Source organism: Lissotriton vulgaris, chromosome 6 (genome assembly GCF_964263255.1).
Source record: "Lissotriton vulgaris chromosome 6, aLisVul1.2, whole genome shotgun sequence".
NCBI classification, from domain to species: domain Eukaryota; kingdom Metazoa; phylum Chordata; class Amphibia; order Caudata; family Salamandridae; genus Lissotriton; species Lissotriton vulgaris.
The window spans coordinates 73980735-73999043 of record NC_141694.1 but is presented as its reverse complement, the minus strand read 5'-3'; the positions used below and the strand labels follow the sequence as shown (position 1 = coordinate 73999043).

Below are 18309 nucleotides of genomic sequence, written 5' to 3'. Positions count from 1 at the left end.
GTAGTCCAGGGGAGGAGCCACCTATCTCGTGATACTTCGAAGACTCTTCCAGGACAACAATGTGCAATCATCCGGACCCAACACTAGGTGGCGGACTATGCACAGATATGAATGTCAGCAGCCCTACATGCCAAGAACAGATGCATACTGGTAAGTAGCATTTGCATTTTAAAGAACGGCACATTGTGGCTCAGGTTCCTAGCTCTGGGACTCTCTCCCTCGTCCACTTGGCCTTGAATTGACTAAGGATTGGAAAGTCTTGAAAATATGTTTGTTCCTATTGCTGATCTTCAAGCAAAATCTTCAGCCATCAGGACTCTAACAGGCACATTCACGAAACTGCCAAATTGCAGTTTCTAAGTGCTTTTGGTTTAAAACTTTAAAAGTCTGTATGCTTGGTACCCTAAATGCTTTTTAACCATCATGGTTTTTTAACAGAGGGACACTCAGTTATTTCTCAGAGAGACGAGACATAATGTATATCTTGAATTATTCATATTGTAGTGTAGAATACGGGTGTCCAATGTCAAAAGAGGTTGTAACGCAACTGGTCCTTATGTAAAGCTCTCTGATACCTACGGGTCTTGTTTGCGCTATATAAAACCCTCCTCCCTAAAAAACTATGGCACAAGAATTCACACACATCAATTATAAATGGAACTCTGATTTGTTACTCCTGGGCCTACCTTGGTTTAGAAGAACTTGCGGGGGCTCTCCATCCATTTAACCACAAAAATGAAAAGCTATTAACCCCCAAGCTCTCTGACTTTGATTGGAACCTCTGAATCGCAGGCCGTAGACAGATCGAGTGCACCAAGAAACTCGTACTCTTAAACAAGAAACATTATGCGAGCAATACTTGTCATTACAGAATGCTTCATCTGAGGCCCTCAGGATTGTATATGCAGATACTTCATTCTACCCAAGCTTGGCACTCTCTTCTGAAATGCTGCAATTTTTGCCCACTGGGTGAAAAATATTATTTTCAGGGAGTATTACTTCTGGAAATGAAGTGAATATGTCCAGCAGTTACATAGTATGCACTGCAGACCGAAACATGTATGGTGCAGAGGGACAGAGCAGGGTGTTTCTGTGCAACAGTAGTGCCTGGTCCAGTTTGGCTTTTGAATAATGCACAGTTTCAGCAACTGTTTAGTCTGTCTGTGTTCCTAAAGATTTTCCTAGAGGTAAGTGGGAGCTGTTCCTAGCGAGTAGGGCTGCTGACTTTGAAGCTGCACTTTACAACAGGAGAACCAGGTTCGAATACCAGCTTCACCTCATCATCCTGTCATTCTGGGCAAATTACATAACCTCCAGGGTGCCTAAAAATGAATAATACTTGGTGCTTGAGTTCCCTTAGGCCATTTTCATGCTTTATAAAATTGCAATGAAATGCGGTGTATATACAGATGCAGGCCAGGTAACCTATTGGCTGGAGAATGTTCAGCTTAATGAAAGGGGAATGTCGAATCCATATGTGTCCAGTATGAAACATACATACAGAGTTCAACAGTAATAAGGACCAGTGGCGAAAATATTCTTACATAGCTCCCAGAAGCGCAACTACTGTCAAATTTCGGGTGGGGGTGGGGGGAGATTCTTCCAGCAATCTGCAGAATGGAGATGCAGGGGCTCTAAGAAGGGGTGAAAAACAAGAAATCCTCGTTAGGAAAATGGTCTTTTACAGACCTGTTAAGTACTCGGGTGTGGCTGCAGTAAGACGGACACCAGGACACAATTGCTCCTCTCCCCTCCCCACGTGAGCCAGGCAGTGGGCCTGGTGTTGCTCTGGCCCTTTGGCCATTCACACCTCGGATCCCCATTCTCTTGTCTGTCTTCGCCCCGTGCACTCTGTGTTGCACTTAACAGTGGGACACTCCATTAATTCTCCGAGAGACGAGACGTAAATAATGTATATCTTCAATTATTCACATACTGTAGAGAACGGGTGTCCAAAGTCAGAAGAGGTTGTAACGCAACTGGTGCTCATATAAAGCACTCTGATACCTCTGGGCCTTGTTTGCGCTAAAACATTAATAATAATCAGCACTTATTTATTACTCCTGGGCCTACCTTGGGTTAGAAGAACTTGCTGAGGCTTTCCATCCATTTAACCATAAAAATGAAAAGCTATTAACCCCAATGCTCTCAGTCTGGTCCTGGGTGACTGATCGATAACCATGACACACGCTTCTTGCCTGCAGCCCTGCTGTGTGCTCCTGGCTGCTCTGAAAGTGAAGACTGCAGCCCTGTCGTGCCCGCCTCGAATACGCTCCAGTGAGTGACAAGGCTGACACCGACCCACAAGATTGCCAAGGGGATTACGCTGCTCTGAAGATTAAGGCTGTTGCGTCAAGGCACTATATTCTGAACTAGCGCCTGGCAGCGGACGCACTGTAGACCTCAGTGCTGCATCAGATTGCTGCCATCATGCTCCAAACAGAGCTTAGAAGTACACATTCGTCACCGGGCTCCATTTCTGCAGAAAAGGGCAACAAAACCGGCCCTATCCCTGAAGGGCCCAGCACGACGGACAGGACTGATCAGAGGTAAGAGAGGGGAACCCTTTCAGAACCAGTGATGGGTATGGCCCCATTACTGAGTTACCAGACACTCAGTTTCAAGGGCCATAAACATAGGTTAGCTAGATCTACCAATAGGGCCATTGAAGTTTTTAATGTGGCAATATTAAAGAATTCCAAACTTTATCTATTTTCAGAAATGAAATTAAAACTTAAAGTTCCCCGTCTTTTTATGGCTCTGGGCCCGAGCTCAACCACCCAATAATTAGAGTCTCTTATACAATATTAAATGATGGTAATACAATAAAAATCATAGGAAATTACTTTATTCTTGATCCGTACCCTAAAGATCTTAAAGTGAAACTTTTGGGTATTTGGATATCTTTAAAAAACTCCCTAGGTCAGTCGCTTCCTCTAATATTCATTTGGGGAAGGATCTAATTTTCAAAGGTATGTAAACAATGATAATAGTTAATCGAACAAGTGTATTTGCTAAAGCCGATGAACCATCCCTTTTAGCTTACTCAGTTTCTAATTTGTCTGGCGGTATTTGAGGTCTTTTATTCTGCCAAACAGAAGCTTGGAACAATTGTTCAATGTGCTTTAAAATATTTGAATGCGATCTACAAAGAACATTTAGAAAAGTAAACATAAACAAAGGTAAGTTCGAAATGCTGATCAGATCCACTCTCTCAGCAATAGAGCAAGATATTACTGTTGGTCTATAAGTGCCTTGGTTTTGGGATTTAACGTGTTTAGTTCTTGATAAACATGTAATACATAAATGCCTAGATATGTGTTCGCATGATTTAAGTTAGAATGTGTTCTCAGCTCAAGTTGTAAAACCTCTGGTGTTGCGTAAACATTAATATTTCTGTCTTTGACTGGAATTTTCTCAGCTGCAACAAGAAATAATTTAGATTTTGTTTGGAGTTCCCAGCATAAACAAGTGCAATAGTTGATTTTCATTGAGAATTCAAGACCCACCCTAATAAAATACACAACTCAATCAGAAACTATAACACCTGCCTAATGATGTGCACAAGACGAGACTTAATCGGGTATATGAGCCTCCATATGAGGATATGACACCGGAACTCATGATGTACACGAGGCTCCAGCTAAGGCTACTGCATGCAATCCCCATTGTGTATAAGAGCATCCATATGCCTGGCACCTGCTCTTCGTAAACGGTATACTTATGACCTTCAGCAAGTGTTTCTAGGACACAAGTCCCCCCGTACCCTCCCAAAATTGGCATCTGAACATCTTCCATTGTTTCAGTACGCTGCCGATGCGTCACTTTTCAATGTAATCCAAACCGAGCTACAAAGGGCTCTTAATGCTCGTTCTCGGGCCAAAATTGGAGCTTGGCTTGTAATGCTTTGGCTCCTTCAAGTGGCCAAAAGGTGCAAGTGGCCAAGTGGTGAATAAAATTTTAAAAAATCAGCGATACTCTGTTTAAACCGGGTCAGCTGATTTGCAGTCAGTAGGGTAATGTCGGGCAGAGTCGGTTTTAACCGAAATCCGTACAGCCTATACATAAACAAACAAGGCTGGACACACTCTCTGCAACTCTTTCAGTTAGCACAGCAGATATGGAGATGGGCTATACGTCTAAACATTTTCCTCTTAGCCCAACATGTTTCAGGGGTACAAAAACACCATAGCTGATCTGTTAAGCCGCCAGACACAACAGATCCACGAACGGGAACTTCATCCACAAGTTCTTCAACCCTTCTTTCAGATGTGGGGACAACCTCAGATCGACCTCTTCGCCACCCATGAAAATGCCAAATGCCCAAGCTTCGCCGCCAGATATCCACACCCACTGTTCAAAGGCAATGCGATGGGGATGAACTGGTCCGGCAAATTTGCGTACGCTTTTCCACCTCTCCCACTGCTTCCACTAGTGGTGCTCAAACTACAGCAACATTCCCTAACTCTCATTCTAGTTGCTCCAACTTGGGCCAGGCAACCGTGGTACACCACCTGCTGCAACTTTCTGTGGAACTGCATCAAAAGCTATGGCTGTCGCCACGCTTCCTATACCAGAATTATGGAGAGATCAGACACCCAGACCCATCTCAGCTCAACCTAGCGATCTGGCTTCTGAGGTCCTAGAGTTCGGTTATCTGAACTTCCCCCCTGACTGTATGAACGTTATTAAAGAAGCTAGACGTCCCACCACTAGGGCATGTTATTCAGCCAAGTTGAACCGTTTTGTCATATACTGTCATAACACGACATCACTCTTCTAGATGTGTCTATTCAACACATCATAGGATACTTACTACATCTCCAAAGATGTAACTTAGCGTACACATCTATTAGACTGCATCTTGCTGCCATTGCAGCATACCTACAAAATAGACAACATCTATCACTGCCATATAGGCTTTTATGGAAGGCCTCAAAAGAATAATTCCTCCCAGAGCACCACCTTCACCTGTGTGGAATTTAAACCTTGTTCTCACACGGTTAATGGGACCTCCCTTTGAACCTTTACATAAATGTGAACTGCAATTCTTAACTTGGAAATTTGCTTTCCTAGTAGCGATTACTTCTCTAAGGAGAGTTAGTGAGCTACAAGCATTGACCATTCAAGAACCTTTTCTGCAAATGCATCATAATAAGGTTGTTCTGTGAACCAATCCTAAATTCCTTCCAAAAGTCATTTCGCCCTTCCATCTCAATCAATCTGTAGAGCTGCCCGTATTCTTCTAGCAGCCACAAACAGTCGCAGAAAGAGCTCCTCATTCCTTAGATGTCAAAAGAGCATTGCTTTACTACATTGAAAGAACACAACCCTTTCGTAAAACTAAAAAACTTTTTTTGTCTTTCTCACCACCACACAAAGGCAACCCCATATCAAAATCTGGGATAGCTAGGTTAATTGTCAAATGCATACAGATTTGCTACCACAAAGCTAAACATACGTTATCTGTCCCTCTTAAAGCCCATTCTACAAGAAAGATAGGGGCTTTAATGGCATTTTTAGGGAACATTCCCTTAGATCACATCTGCAAAGCAGCTACATGGTCTACACTGCACACATTCACAAAACACTATTGTGTAGATGTGCAAACTAAACAACAAGCTACAGTGGGCCAGGCTGTACTTAAAACACTGTTTCAAACCACTGCAACAGATACGGGTGGTCGCCGCAAAAAGTGGGTACTGCTATACAATCTATGCACAGTGTGTAATCTGCAGCCCATATGCCTCAAACAGAAAATGCTACTTACCAGTATTCATCTGTTCTTGGCATGTAGAGCTGCAGAGTTACACATGCCCACCCGCCTCCCCGGCTATCTTTATCTGTTCCAGTATTATCTTAATTAGATACAGCTTACATGACCATCCTTACTGTTTCTTACAAAGCTCCATCATTTCTTTGCTGGTGAAAAACAATCGAAGGATGGAGCCGATGCCCATGCGCAGTGTAATCCAAAGGAGGAGTCCCCTATCTCGTGACTTCCAAAGACTTTTCAGGACAAAAACAACTGCAAAAATCCGGGCCCAACACTAGGTGGCGATCTATGCACAGTGTGTAACTCTGCAGCTCTTCATGCCAAGAATAGATGCATACTGGTAAGTAGCATTTTCCTTTTCAGCCACCTAGATCTCAGCAATGTGTATAATAATGTCAGTAACATTGATTTTTCAGGCTCGGGGTGAAAGGTAGTTCTCTTTAGTGTATTTGTTTTAAATTCATAATTTCAGTGGCTCGTCACAACAGAGTGAGCTCCCTCCAGCTTTAAATCATGCAGATATAGGGGTTGTGAAGGTGCAATGTAGAGATATATCAGCATCATATCATGGTGACAGAGGGAGAGCTGTTTCAGAGGTATGGGAGTGGGAGGGAACTCCAGACGTATTACATTATGCGCATGATGTGGTAAGGACAGTATGAAGTAATTGAGGTATGGGCTAAGAGGGAGCTTCCGACACAGATGAAGTATTTGAGATGTGAGGAGAGAGGGAACTCCTTCGAAGGTTACAGATTAAAGCACTCCAGCCAGCCGAATGAAGGGAAGCTCCTGTCACATTGAGCATGTTCTTATTGATGTTACAGGCATTACAGGCTCAGATAATTGATGTACAAGAGTTGGAGGGAACTCAACACATTACACTATATGGCCTTTGATATATCGAGATGACACGATCTGCTTAAAGGAATTGAGGAATGGCACTAAAACTGAGCTCTCAATGCAGGTTACAGTATCAAGTCATCACAGTATGAGGGTGAGAGCAATGTATGAGATAGAGATTACAGTAAGAAGTCACAGTGGTATGAGGGTGAGAGCAATCTCCGGAGATACACATTACGGTATGAAGTCATCGTGGTATGAGGGTGAGAGCAATCTCCGGAGATAGAGATTACAGTATGAAGTCATTGCGGTATGAGGATGAGAGCTATCTCCTGAGATAGAGATTTCTGTATGAAGTCACCGTGGTATGAGATGAGAGCAATCTCTGGAGATAGAGATTATAGTATAAAGTTATTGTGGTATGAGGGTGAGAGCAATCTCCGGAGATAGAGATTACAGTATGAAGTCATTGCGGTATGAGGGTGAGAGCAATCTCTGGAGATGGAGGTCACAGCATGAAGACACCGTGGTATGAGGGTGAGAGCAATCTCCAGAGATAGAGGTCACAGCATAAAGTCACCGCGGTATGAGGGTGAAACCAATCTCCAGTACGAAGTCACCACGGTATGAGGATGAGAGCAATCTCTGGAGATAGAGATTACAGTATGAAGTCACCGTGTATGAGGGTGAGAGCAATCTCCAGAGATAGAGGTCACAGCATAAAGTCACCGCGGTATGAGGGTGAGAGCAATCTCCAGTGATAGAGATTTCTGTATGAAGTCACCACGGTATGAGGATGAGCGCAATCTCAGGAGATAGAGATTACAGTATGAAGTTATCGAGGTATGATGGTGAGAGCAATCTCTGGAGATAAAGATTACAGTGTAGAGTCATCGCTGTATGAGGGTGGGAGCAATCTCCTGATATAGAGGTTACAGTATGAAGTCACCGCGGTATGCGGGTGAAGCAATCTCTGGAGATAGAGATTACAGTATGAAGTCATCGCGGTATGAGGATGAGAGCCATCTTCAGAGATAGATTATAGTATGAAGTCACCGCGGTATGAGGGCGAGAGCGATCCCCGGAGATAGAGATTACAGTATGAAGTCATTGTGGTATGAGGGTGAGAGCAATCTCCGGAGATAGAGGTCACAGCATGAGGTCACCACGGTATGAGGGTGAGGGCAATCTCCAGTGATAGGGATTACTGTATGAAGTCACCGCGGTATGAGGATGAGAGCAATCTCTGGAGATAGAGATTACAGTATGAAGTAATCGCGGTATGAGGGTAAGAGCAATCTCGGGAGATGGAGATTACAGTATGAAGTCACTGCGGGATGAGGGTGAGAGCAATCTCTGGAGATAGAGATTACAGTATGAAGTCATTGCGGTATGAGGGTGAGATCAATCTCTGGAGATAGAGGTTACAGTATGAAGTCATTGCGGTATGAGGGTGAGAGCAATCTCCAAGATGGACATTGCAGTATGAAGTCACCACGGTATGAGGGTGAGCGCAATCTCCTCCGGAGATAGAGATTGCAGTATGAAGTCATCGCAGTATGAGGTGAGAGCAGTATGAAATCATCACCGTATGAGGGTGAGAGTGATCTCTGAGATAGAGATTACAGTATGAAGTAATTGGCATACCGGGTGAGGCAAAAATTACTAGAAGAATGAGGTTGAGAGTTAATTCAGAGATTACACTATTAATTACATTAGGTACAGGGTGAGAGGGAACTCCTGACAAAGATTACAGTATGGAATAATTGAGTTTGTGGTGAAATAGAGCTCTTGACAGGTTACAGTATGAAGTGATTGAGGTGTGGCCTGAAAGGGATCGTATGTATAGATTGCAGTATAAAATGTGAAAAATGGGTTAAGAGGAAACATCTGACATTTTAAACTATGGGGTATGTGGCGAGGGAGTCTGACACAGATTACATTATAATTTAATTGAGTTATGGGATGGGCGAGAACTAATTCAGAGATTACAGTATCGATAACTGCACATTCAGAGATTACCATATTAGTAACTGCACATTCAGGGATTACAGAATCAGTAACTGCTTAATCCGAGATTACAGTATTGGTAACTGCACATTCAGAGGTTACAGTAACTGCATATTCAGAGATTACAGTATCGATAACTGCACATTCGGAGATTACAATATTGGTAACTGCACATTTTAGAGGTTACAGTAACTGCACATTCAGAGATTACAGTATTGGTAACTGCACATTCAGACATTACAGTATTAGTAACTGCTTATTCAGAGATTACAGTATCGATAACTGCACATTCAGAGATTACAGTATCGGTAACTGCATATTCAGAGATTACAGTAACTGCAAATTCCGAGATTATAGTATTAGTAACTGCACATTCAGAGATTACAGTATCGGTAACTGCACGTTCAGATAGTACAGTATTAGTAACTACAAATTCAAAGATTACAGTATTAGTAACGGCACGTTCAGATAGTACAGTATCGGTAACTGCACATTCAGAGATTACAGTAACTGCACGTTCAGAGATTACAGTATTAGTAACTGCACATTCAGATATTACAGTATTGGTAACTGCCTATTCAGAGATTGCAGGAGCTGCACATTCAGAGATTACAGTAACTGCACATTCAGAGATTACTGTAACTGCACATTCAGAGATTACAGTATCGGTAACTGCATAGTAAGAGATTACAGTAACTGCACATTCAGATATTACAGTATTAGTAACTGCACAGTCAGAGATTACATTATCAGTAACTGCACATTCAGAGATTACAGTAACTGCACATTCAGATATTACATTATTAGTAACTACAATTCAGAGATTACATTATCAGTAACTGCACATTCAGAGATTACGTAACTGCACATTCAGAGATTACAGTATCAGTAACTACACATTCAGAGATTACAGTAACTGCACATTCAGAGATTACAGTATTGGTAACTGCACAGTCGGAGATTGCAGTAACTGCACTTTCAGATATTACATTATTAGTAACTGCCCATTCAGAGATTACAGTATTGGTAACTGCACATTCAGAGATAACAGTATCGGTAACTGCACATTCAGAGATTACAGTAACTGCACATTGAGAGATTACAGTATTAGTAACTACACATTCAAAGATTACAGTATTAGTGACGGCACATTCAGATAATACAGTATTGGTAACTGGGTCTAAAACCTTTGGACCAAGTAGTGGGTGTAAAGCCTCTAACCTTTTGGAGAAGATTATGGTCTACTCCTGAGTTAGCCAACTATAGGCAGGAATTGCAGGAAATTCTTGCTCTTCCTAATATAGAGAACATCCCGTGGTTTAAATATCTAAAAACTGAGTTTGCCCGGCTGGGTCTTCTGACCATGTGGAGTGATCCTGAAGTGGCCTGCCAGGGATTGTCCCGCAAAAACCTGGTGGCAACCTTCCATGCATGCAATCTTGCATCCCACACACATGGTACACGCCCAGATTCCCTGGCCAAAACTTTTCTCGGGGTGAAAGATTCTTACAAGTTTGAGTCAGTCCTTGATGACATTTTCCCGAATCTGGCCAGGAAATTATATCTCCAATGGCGGTACGGTACTCTTCCGCTTAGAGCATTTACCAGTAAATGGAAGCAGCACTCCCTGGAAAACAGTCCTTGCTGCAATTGTAGACTTGAAGATGAATTGCACTTAGTCTTCTTTTGTCCGGCCAACATTGCGGCTAGAAGGTTCTGGATAATTCCACTATGTAAAAATCTAGGGTTTGCCAAATGCTCAGAGGCCTTTAGAATTCTTAAGACTGACCTTTCAAAAGTAACTTTTTTGCAATGGCCAAATTTCTTGAAGCAGCATGGCATAAGAGATTGCTTTTAATTCCTAGGGTACTCCATCTCTGACCCAGATTACGTATTAGTGAGTGTACAATCTTTTTGTATTAAGTCATTTTATGTAACATTTTAGTCATACTGTTAAATTTTTTCAATTTTTACTTGTAATACTATAGATTCTTTTTAAATAATTAATTAGTACTGATCTATTCAATTGCTTTTATATAGGTTGATGTGTATTGGGGCATTCTCTCGTTCTATTTGCGTGCTATCCTGCTATTGATGTAACACTGTTGTCTGATTTTTGCTTGTAGTAATTTTATGTTTATCTTTTATGGCAAAATTGCTGAAATAAAGATTAATGAAATGAAGTATTGGTAACTGCACATTCAGGGATTGCAGTAACTGCACATTCAGAGATTACAGTATCAGTAACTGCCCATTCAGAGATTACAGTATTGCTAACTGCACATTCAGAGATTACAGTAACTGCACATTCAGAGATTACAATATTAGTAACTGCACATTCAGAGATTACATTATCAGTAACTGCACATTCAGAGATTACAGTAACTGCACATTCAGAGATTACAGCAACTGCACATTCAGAGATTACAGTAACTGCACATTCAGAGATTACAGTAACTGCACACTCAGATTATAGAATCACTAACTGCACATTCAGAGATTATAGTAAATGCACATTCAAAGATTCCGGTATTGGTATCTGCACATTCAGAGATTGCAGTAACTGCACATTCAGAGATTACAGTATCAGTAACTGCACATTCAGAGATTACAGTAACTGCACATTCAGAGATTACAGCAACTGCACATTCAGAGATTACAGTAACTGCACATTCAGAGATTACAGTAACTGCACACTCAGATTATAGAATCACTAACTGCACATTCAGAGATTATAGTAACTGCACATTCAAAGATTCCGGTATTGGTATCTGCACATTCAGAGATTGCAGTAACTGCACATTCAGAGATTACAGTATCAGTAACTGCACATTCAGAGATTACAGTATCGCTAACTGCACATGCAGAGATTACAGTAACTGCACATTCGGAGATTACAGTATCAGTAACTGCACATTCAGAGATTACAGCAACTGCACATTCAGAGATTACAGTAACTGCACACTCAGATTATAGAATCACTAACTGCACACTCAGAGATTATAGTAACTGCACATTCAGACTTTACAGTATTGGTAACTGCATATTCAGAGATTACAGTAATTGCACATTCAGAGATTACAGTATTAGTAACTACACATTCAAAGATTATAGTATTAGTAACGGCACATTCAGAGATTACGGTATTGGTAATTGCACATTCAGAGATTACAGTATCGCTAACTGCACATTCAGAGATTACAGTAACTGCACATTCAGATATTACATTATTAGTAACTGCACATTCAGAGATTACATTATCAGTAACTGCACATTCAGAGATTACAGTAACTGCACATTCAGAGATTACAGTATCAGTAACTGCACATTCAGATTACAGCAACTGCAGATTCAGAGATTACAGTAACTGCACACTCAGATTATAGAATCACTAACTGTACATTCAGAGATTATAGTAACTGCACATTCAGATATTCCAGTATTGGTAACTGCACATTCAGAGATTGCAGTAACTGCACATTTAGAGATTACAGTATCAGTAACTGCACATTCAAAGATTACAGTATTAGTAACGGCACATTCAGATAATACAATATCGGTAACTGCACATTCAGAGATTACAGTAACTGCACATTCAGAGATTACAGTGTTAGTAAGTGCACATTCAGATATTACAGTTTTGGTAACTGCCTATTCAGAGATTGCAGTAACTGCACATTCAGAGATTACAGTAGTGGTAACTGCACATTCAGAGATTACAGTAACTGCACATTCAGAGATTACAGTATCGCTAGCTGCACATGCAGAGATTACAGTAACTGCACATTCAGAGATTACAGTATCAGTAACTGCATAGTAAGAGAGTACAGTAACTGCACATTCAGATATTACAGTATTAGTAACTGCACAGTCAGATTACATTACCTGTAACTGCACATTCAGAGATTATAGTAACTGCACATTCAGAGATTACAGTATCAGTAACTGCACATTCAGAGATTACAGTAACTGCACATTCAGAGATTTAGTATCACTAACTGCACATTCAGAGACTACAGTAACTGCACATTCAGAGATTACAGTATCAGTAACTGCCCATTCAGAGATTACATTATCAGTAACTGCACATTCAGAGATTACAGTAACTGCACATTCAAAGATTCCGGTATTGGTATCTGCAAATTCAGAGATTGCAGTAACTGCACATTCAGAGATTACAGTATCAGTAACTGCACATTCAGAGATTACATTATCAGTAACTGCACATTCAGAGATTACAGTAACTGCACATTCAGAGATTACAGTAACTGCACACTCAGATTATAGAATCACTAACTGCACATTCAGAGATTATAGTAACTGCACATGCAGAGATTCCAGTATTGGTAACTGCACATTCAGAGATTGCAGTAACTGCACATTTAGAGATTACAGTATCAGTAACTGCACATTCAGAGATTACAGTAACTGCACATTCAGAGACAACAGTATTGCTATCTGCACATTCAGAGATTACAGTAACTGCACATTCAGAGATTACAGTATTAGTAACGGCACATTCAGAGATTACAGTATCTCTAACTGCACATTCAGAGATTACATTATCTGTAACTGCACATTCAGAGAATACAGTAACTGCATATTCAGAGATTACAGTATTAGTAACTGCATATTCACAGATTACAGTATCAGTAATTGCACATTCAGTGATTACAGTAACTGCACATTCAGAGATTGCAGTAACTACACATTTAGAAATTACCGTATCGGTAACTGCACATTCAGAGATTACAGTAACTGGACATTCAGAGATTACAGTATTACTAACTACACATTCAGGGATTACGGTATTAGTAACTGCACATTCAGGGATTACTGTATTAGTAACTGCACATTCACAGACTACAGTAACTGCACATTCAAAGATTACAGTATTACTAACTGCACATTCAGGGATTACAGTATTAGTAACTGCACATTCAGTGATTACAATATCAGTAACTGCCCATTCAGGGATTACAGTTTTGGTAACTGCACATTCAGAGATTACAGTTATCAGGTACTAGTCGTACGTGAGTGAAAGGACACATTACAACATCTGCCAATAATGTATGTTGACAACAGCAATCTCTCCACATTGAATACAGTATCATGACGTTGAGGGATGAGTTCAGAGGGAGCTCCTAACAAAGATTACACGGTGAAGTGGTTGAGGTGTGGCTGACAGGAGGCCCTGATACAGATTACAGTGAGAAGTAATTAAGTTTTGGGGTGGAAGGCATCCTATTCAGAGCTGACCGTATTACATCTGTGAGGTATGGAGTGAAAGGGAACTCTGGATACAGATTACAATATGAAGTAATTGAGATATCGTGGAGGGCGCTACTGACACAGAGTGCTCTATGGAGTAATTGAAGTGTGGAGTGAAACAGGGCTTAAAGTAATTGAGGTATAGATTGTGACTGAACTCCTGACACATATTACAATATGAAGTTATTGAAGAATGAGGTAGGAGGGAGCTGCTTCAGAGACTACAGTATCAAGTACTTGATAGTGAGGTCCCAAGATTACAGTATGAAGGAGTTTAAGTATGGGGTGAGAGAGTGCTCCAGACAGAAATTATAGTATGAAGTATTCACAAGTATGGGGGTGAGGTGGAGCTCTTTTCGAGCTTACAGTACCACGTGTGTGACATGGAGGAATGAGCGGTAGCTCCTGACACAGCTCACTGTGTGAAGTAATTGAGGATGTAGCCCTACTGACGTTTGCCAGTGCTTGTTTGTGTAATTTTCTTAGTGGAGCTGTGCCTTGTTTGTTGCACTATCTAATGGGGTTTGCATTGTGGGAACCAGCGATGCACGTGAAGGCCAGTTTACCTCACCAAGCACCCTTGCTGATGCCGGCACTTAAAGCCATGGTGCTTATTGTAGGTTGGTGGTCTAATAATGTGGACAACGCCCGACTGAAACCTGTCTGAGGTCAATAGTTTATTAATGGTAACTAGAATCTTTTTTTTTTGTTGCTCCCAGCAAATAGGGGTGCCGAGATGGCAGCCAAGGATATGAAGACAGCCGAAGACCTACTGTTGGATAAGATGCAGACAGACCAGGGTCCAAGATCTAAGCACACCAGTGATCCTGGAGAGAGGAGCCATACAGGCTCTTCTGAGCAGTCATTCCCTCTCATTGACAACGGAACCGCGATAAAGCTCTTTAATACAGAGACCGAGCAGTCACAAGATGTCCCAGTGGACTGGTCAGCATACGTAGACCTCTTTCCGTCACAGGCACAATCTGACAGAGACCAGGCGGCTTATGGAGCTGAATCCCTGTACAAGTGCCTGGAGTGCGAGAAGACATTCAGCAAGAATTCAAATCTTCTGCGTCACCAACGTATCCACACAGGGGAGAGACCCTACAAGTGCACTGAATGTGAAAGGAACTTTCTGCACAAGTCCTCCCTAATCCAGCACGTTCGGATTCACACGGGTGAGAGGCCATACAAGTGCATGCAGTGTGAGAAGAGTTTCCGGCTGAGCTCCACTCTTGTGTATCATCTCACCACACACCGGGAGGAGAAGCTGTATAAATGCACGGAGTGCGAGAAGACTTTCACAATGAAGTCCACGCTGGTGAATCACTTGAGGGTGCACTCGGGGGAGCGTCCCTTCAAGTGCACTGATTGTGAGAAGTGCTTCATTAACCACAGAAACTTACGGAAGCATCAGCGCACACACACTGGAGAGCGGCCATACACCTGCCCCATCTGCCCAAAGACCTTTAGCAACTTCTCCAACCAGCGGAGACACCAGAAGACGCACACAGGTGAGAAACCTTTCCGATGCCCTCAGTGTGCCAGGTTCTTCAGTGAGAAGTCCAGTCTTATCAAGCATCAACAGATGCACAGGTGCGATAGGAAGCAGAAGTATCACTGCACTGACTGTGAGAAGACTTTTACCAACAACTCCAAACTGCTCCAGCACATGAGAACACACACAGGTGAGCGTCCGTTCAAGTGCACAATATGTGACAAGACCTTTGGACACAACTCCTCTCTCACCCAGCACCAAAGGATTCACTCTGGAGAGAGACCCTACCAGTGCAACGTGTGTGAGAAATACTTTCGGACCAGCTCCACCCTTCTCAGACACAGCCGGAAACACACCGGAGATAAACCCGACAAGTGATACAATTCAAGAAGTGTCAAATCTTTTTGGACCAGATCCACCCTGCTCAGACACAACCGGAAACACACCAGGGATAAACCCGACAAGTGTTACAATGCAAGAAGTGTCAAATTCTTTTGGGCCAGCTGCACCCTGCTCAGACACCGCCGGGAACACACCGGGGATAAACCCGACGAGTGATACAATGCAAGAAGTGTTTCAACCACCGGTAGCTGCTGCTTGTACACCTAGCAACACACAACCCCTAGAAATGTTATGTGTCTCGCATCAAACAGTAGACTCTGGTGTATCACATACTAAAAGGCACGTTATGATTGTGATATCCTAAGGGGAGGTCCATTTGCACGTGAAGGACTCACCCACAGACCTGGAAGAAGCCTTGCACATGTTTTACCTGATGCTGCCTACAGACTGAAGTACTGTCCAGGTGTTCAGATGCCTTGGGAGGACACCCTCTGGCCATTGCTACTGGGTTTAAGTTGTGCTTGGTCTTGACTCAGTACCTTTCTGTCGGAACGTAAAGAAAGAGATCACCTGCTTCATTGCCCATTTGGTCGGAGGCACTCTGACTAAAGAATCAATGCACCATAGGGAGTTACCTGTCTCTAGGCGCTATCTATGAGAGGCAGTCTGCAGAGACATGTACTGATCAGCCTTTCTTTCTATACCTTGCCTCTTCCACAAGCATTTGACTTTGTTTATTGAGCAGTGGGTCGATATTTGCTGAACACTTCCGCATATGGCTGTGCATGTAGAAACTTTTTAATCATGGAGAGGAGAGCGGTACTCCACATCAGTCTGCCTCCCTGCCAATAACACATTATACTCAAGGACTGATGTTCAGCATAGAACGTGCTCCTATCTAAGACCAAGGGCCCCGCTCAATTGAAGCAATGCCTCACCCACTTTCCGTGGCATGCTGTCTCATCAGGCATGCTTCAACATCCTTTGTGTATATTTTCTAAACAAGTGTGCAGCTCGGTTGTCCCTTAAGAGCCCAAGATTATATTTAGGGATCTGGATCAACGGTCCTAAAACTGTTAAAACTGTTTGGAAAGGATTCCTGTTCCCATTTTATTTATTCGTGGGTTTCTATGTCAGGATACAAAATGTAACAGTATGGATGGTTGATAATAAAATAAATGATAATTACGCACTACCCGTAGGCATGTCAGTGCTTGTACGAATACCGCAGAGGAACCCTTCCTGGCCTTTCCCTGTGAGGAGCCCACTCCTGGTCACCCCCAAGGTGAAGTCAGGCATCCTAAGCGTTGTTGGGGCCGTTGTGAAGATTAAGCAAGCTATTGCCCAGAGGTGCAGAGTGGGGCTCATGATCAGAATAGGCACCGAGGCGAGAATTATCCGGTCCGAGGAAATTGAGCCCGAGACCCGCTGAGGCAGGAATTGAACCCTGGTCCCGGCCAGACTACTGCATCAGGGTCTGCCGCTCTAACCATTGAGCCACACTTCTCTACTAGGGCACTAATCACCCTGCCATCCATAGGTTTGTGTCAACATGTTTGGGCCCCTGTTAAATGCCCCTGTGGGTCGACTGCCTTCTTCAGGACATCAGGATACCTACTCAGTCTGTGCTGTGGTATCGATCTGCACAAAGGTCATTAAGTTGTGTTAGTAACACAAAAGTAAATGTAAAGTACTCGCGGTTTTAGCAACACTAGAGAATTACTCTGCAGTGGAAACATAAACAATGTCAATGGAGAGTATGGGAAACCCACATAAAATTTATTGCGTAGTATGCTTAGTTATTATTATTTTTTTTATAAAACCGTTTTTATTGCAGGTCCAAATCATACATACATCATGCACTTATGAGCACCTTACGTGGTTATTATCAACGCTCATTTCTTGTATGGGTGATTCGTTTACACGGCCTATAAGCCCACAACCCGGGCGTCGGGCGGCGTCAATCAGTGGATCACCTCATCTAATAACCCCAGAGCACTTTCAAGTCCGCGTGCAAGGATTCTTTCAGTCTGCTTTTACATTTTTCACCCCTCCCCTCCACTCAAATCCCTCCTCCCCCCCAACTTCTTAACTCCCTGACTCCTCCCCCCACCCATCTTCCAGTGCCTACGCCTACGCCTGGACTTGCAGTCAGTGTATGTGTGTGAACAATGTCAGAAGTGAGTTGTTATTCACAGAGAAAGTGCACCTGGTGTGTCAGTGGGATTCTCATTTCCTGAGTCGGAGAGCCCTTCCTCCTCCCCTAGCATGCTATCTCGTAGTGCTTGCACTAGCGCCTCCCATGCTGCTGCCGCCGCCTCCAGCGCCCTTTCGTCAGAATTGCGGCGAGCCAGTTGATATCTGAGCGTGCTTTCACTCGCCGCCCATTTGAGGCATTCATTAAACCATCTTTTGTGCGTGGGACCCGTTTTTGATTTCCAGTTCCTAGTGATTTCCCTCTTAGCCAGTATTAGCCCCATATCTATAAACTTGCTCGTGATCCTATTCTTGGGTGTGTGCAGAAACCAATGCAGCACTCCAACCGCCTTAGTGTATTGTAGTCCTCTATCCG

At 42.7% G+C, this 18309-nt stretch overlaps 1 protein-coding gene across 3 annotated transcripts in view; it reads left to right on the top strand.

The window, feature by feature from the left end:
- Positions 1 to 16932, top strand: part of LOC147706814 (uncharacterized) — a 160257-nt gene extending 143325 nt beyond the window's left edge. For all 3 annotated transcript variants that reach the window (XM_086925941.1, XM_086925942.1, XM_086925940.1), the window contains one exon: positions 14617 to 16932. In XM_086925941.1, coding sequence (XP_086782067.1) covers positions 14617 to 15773 — 1157 coding nt within the window. In that variant the 3' untranslated portion in view covers positions 15774 to 16932. The remainder of the gene's footprint in view (positions 1 to 14616) is intronic.
- The last annotated feature ends 1377 nt before the right edge of the window (positions 16933 to 18309 follow it).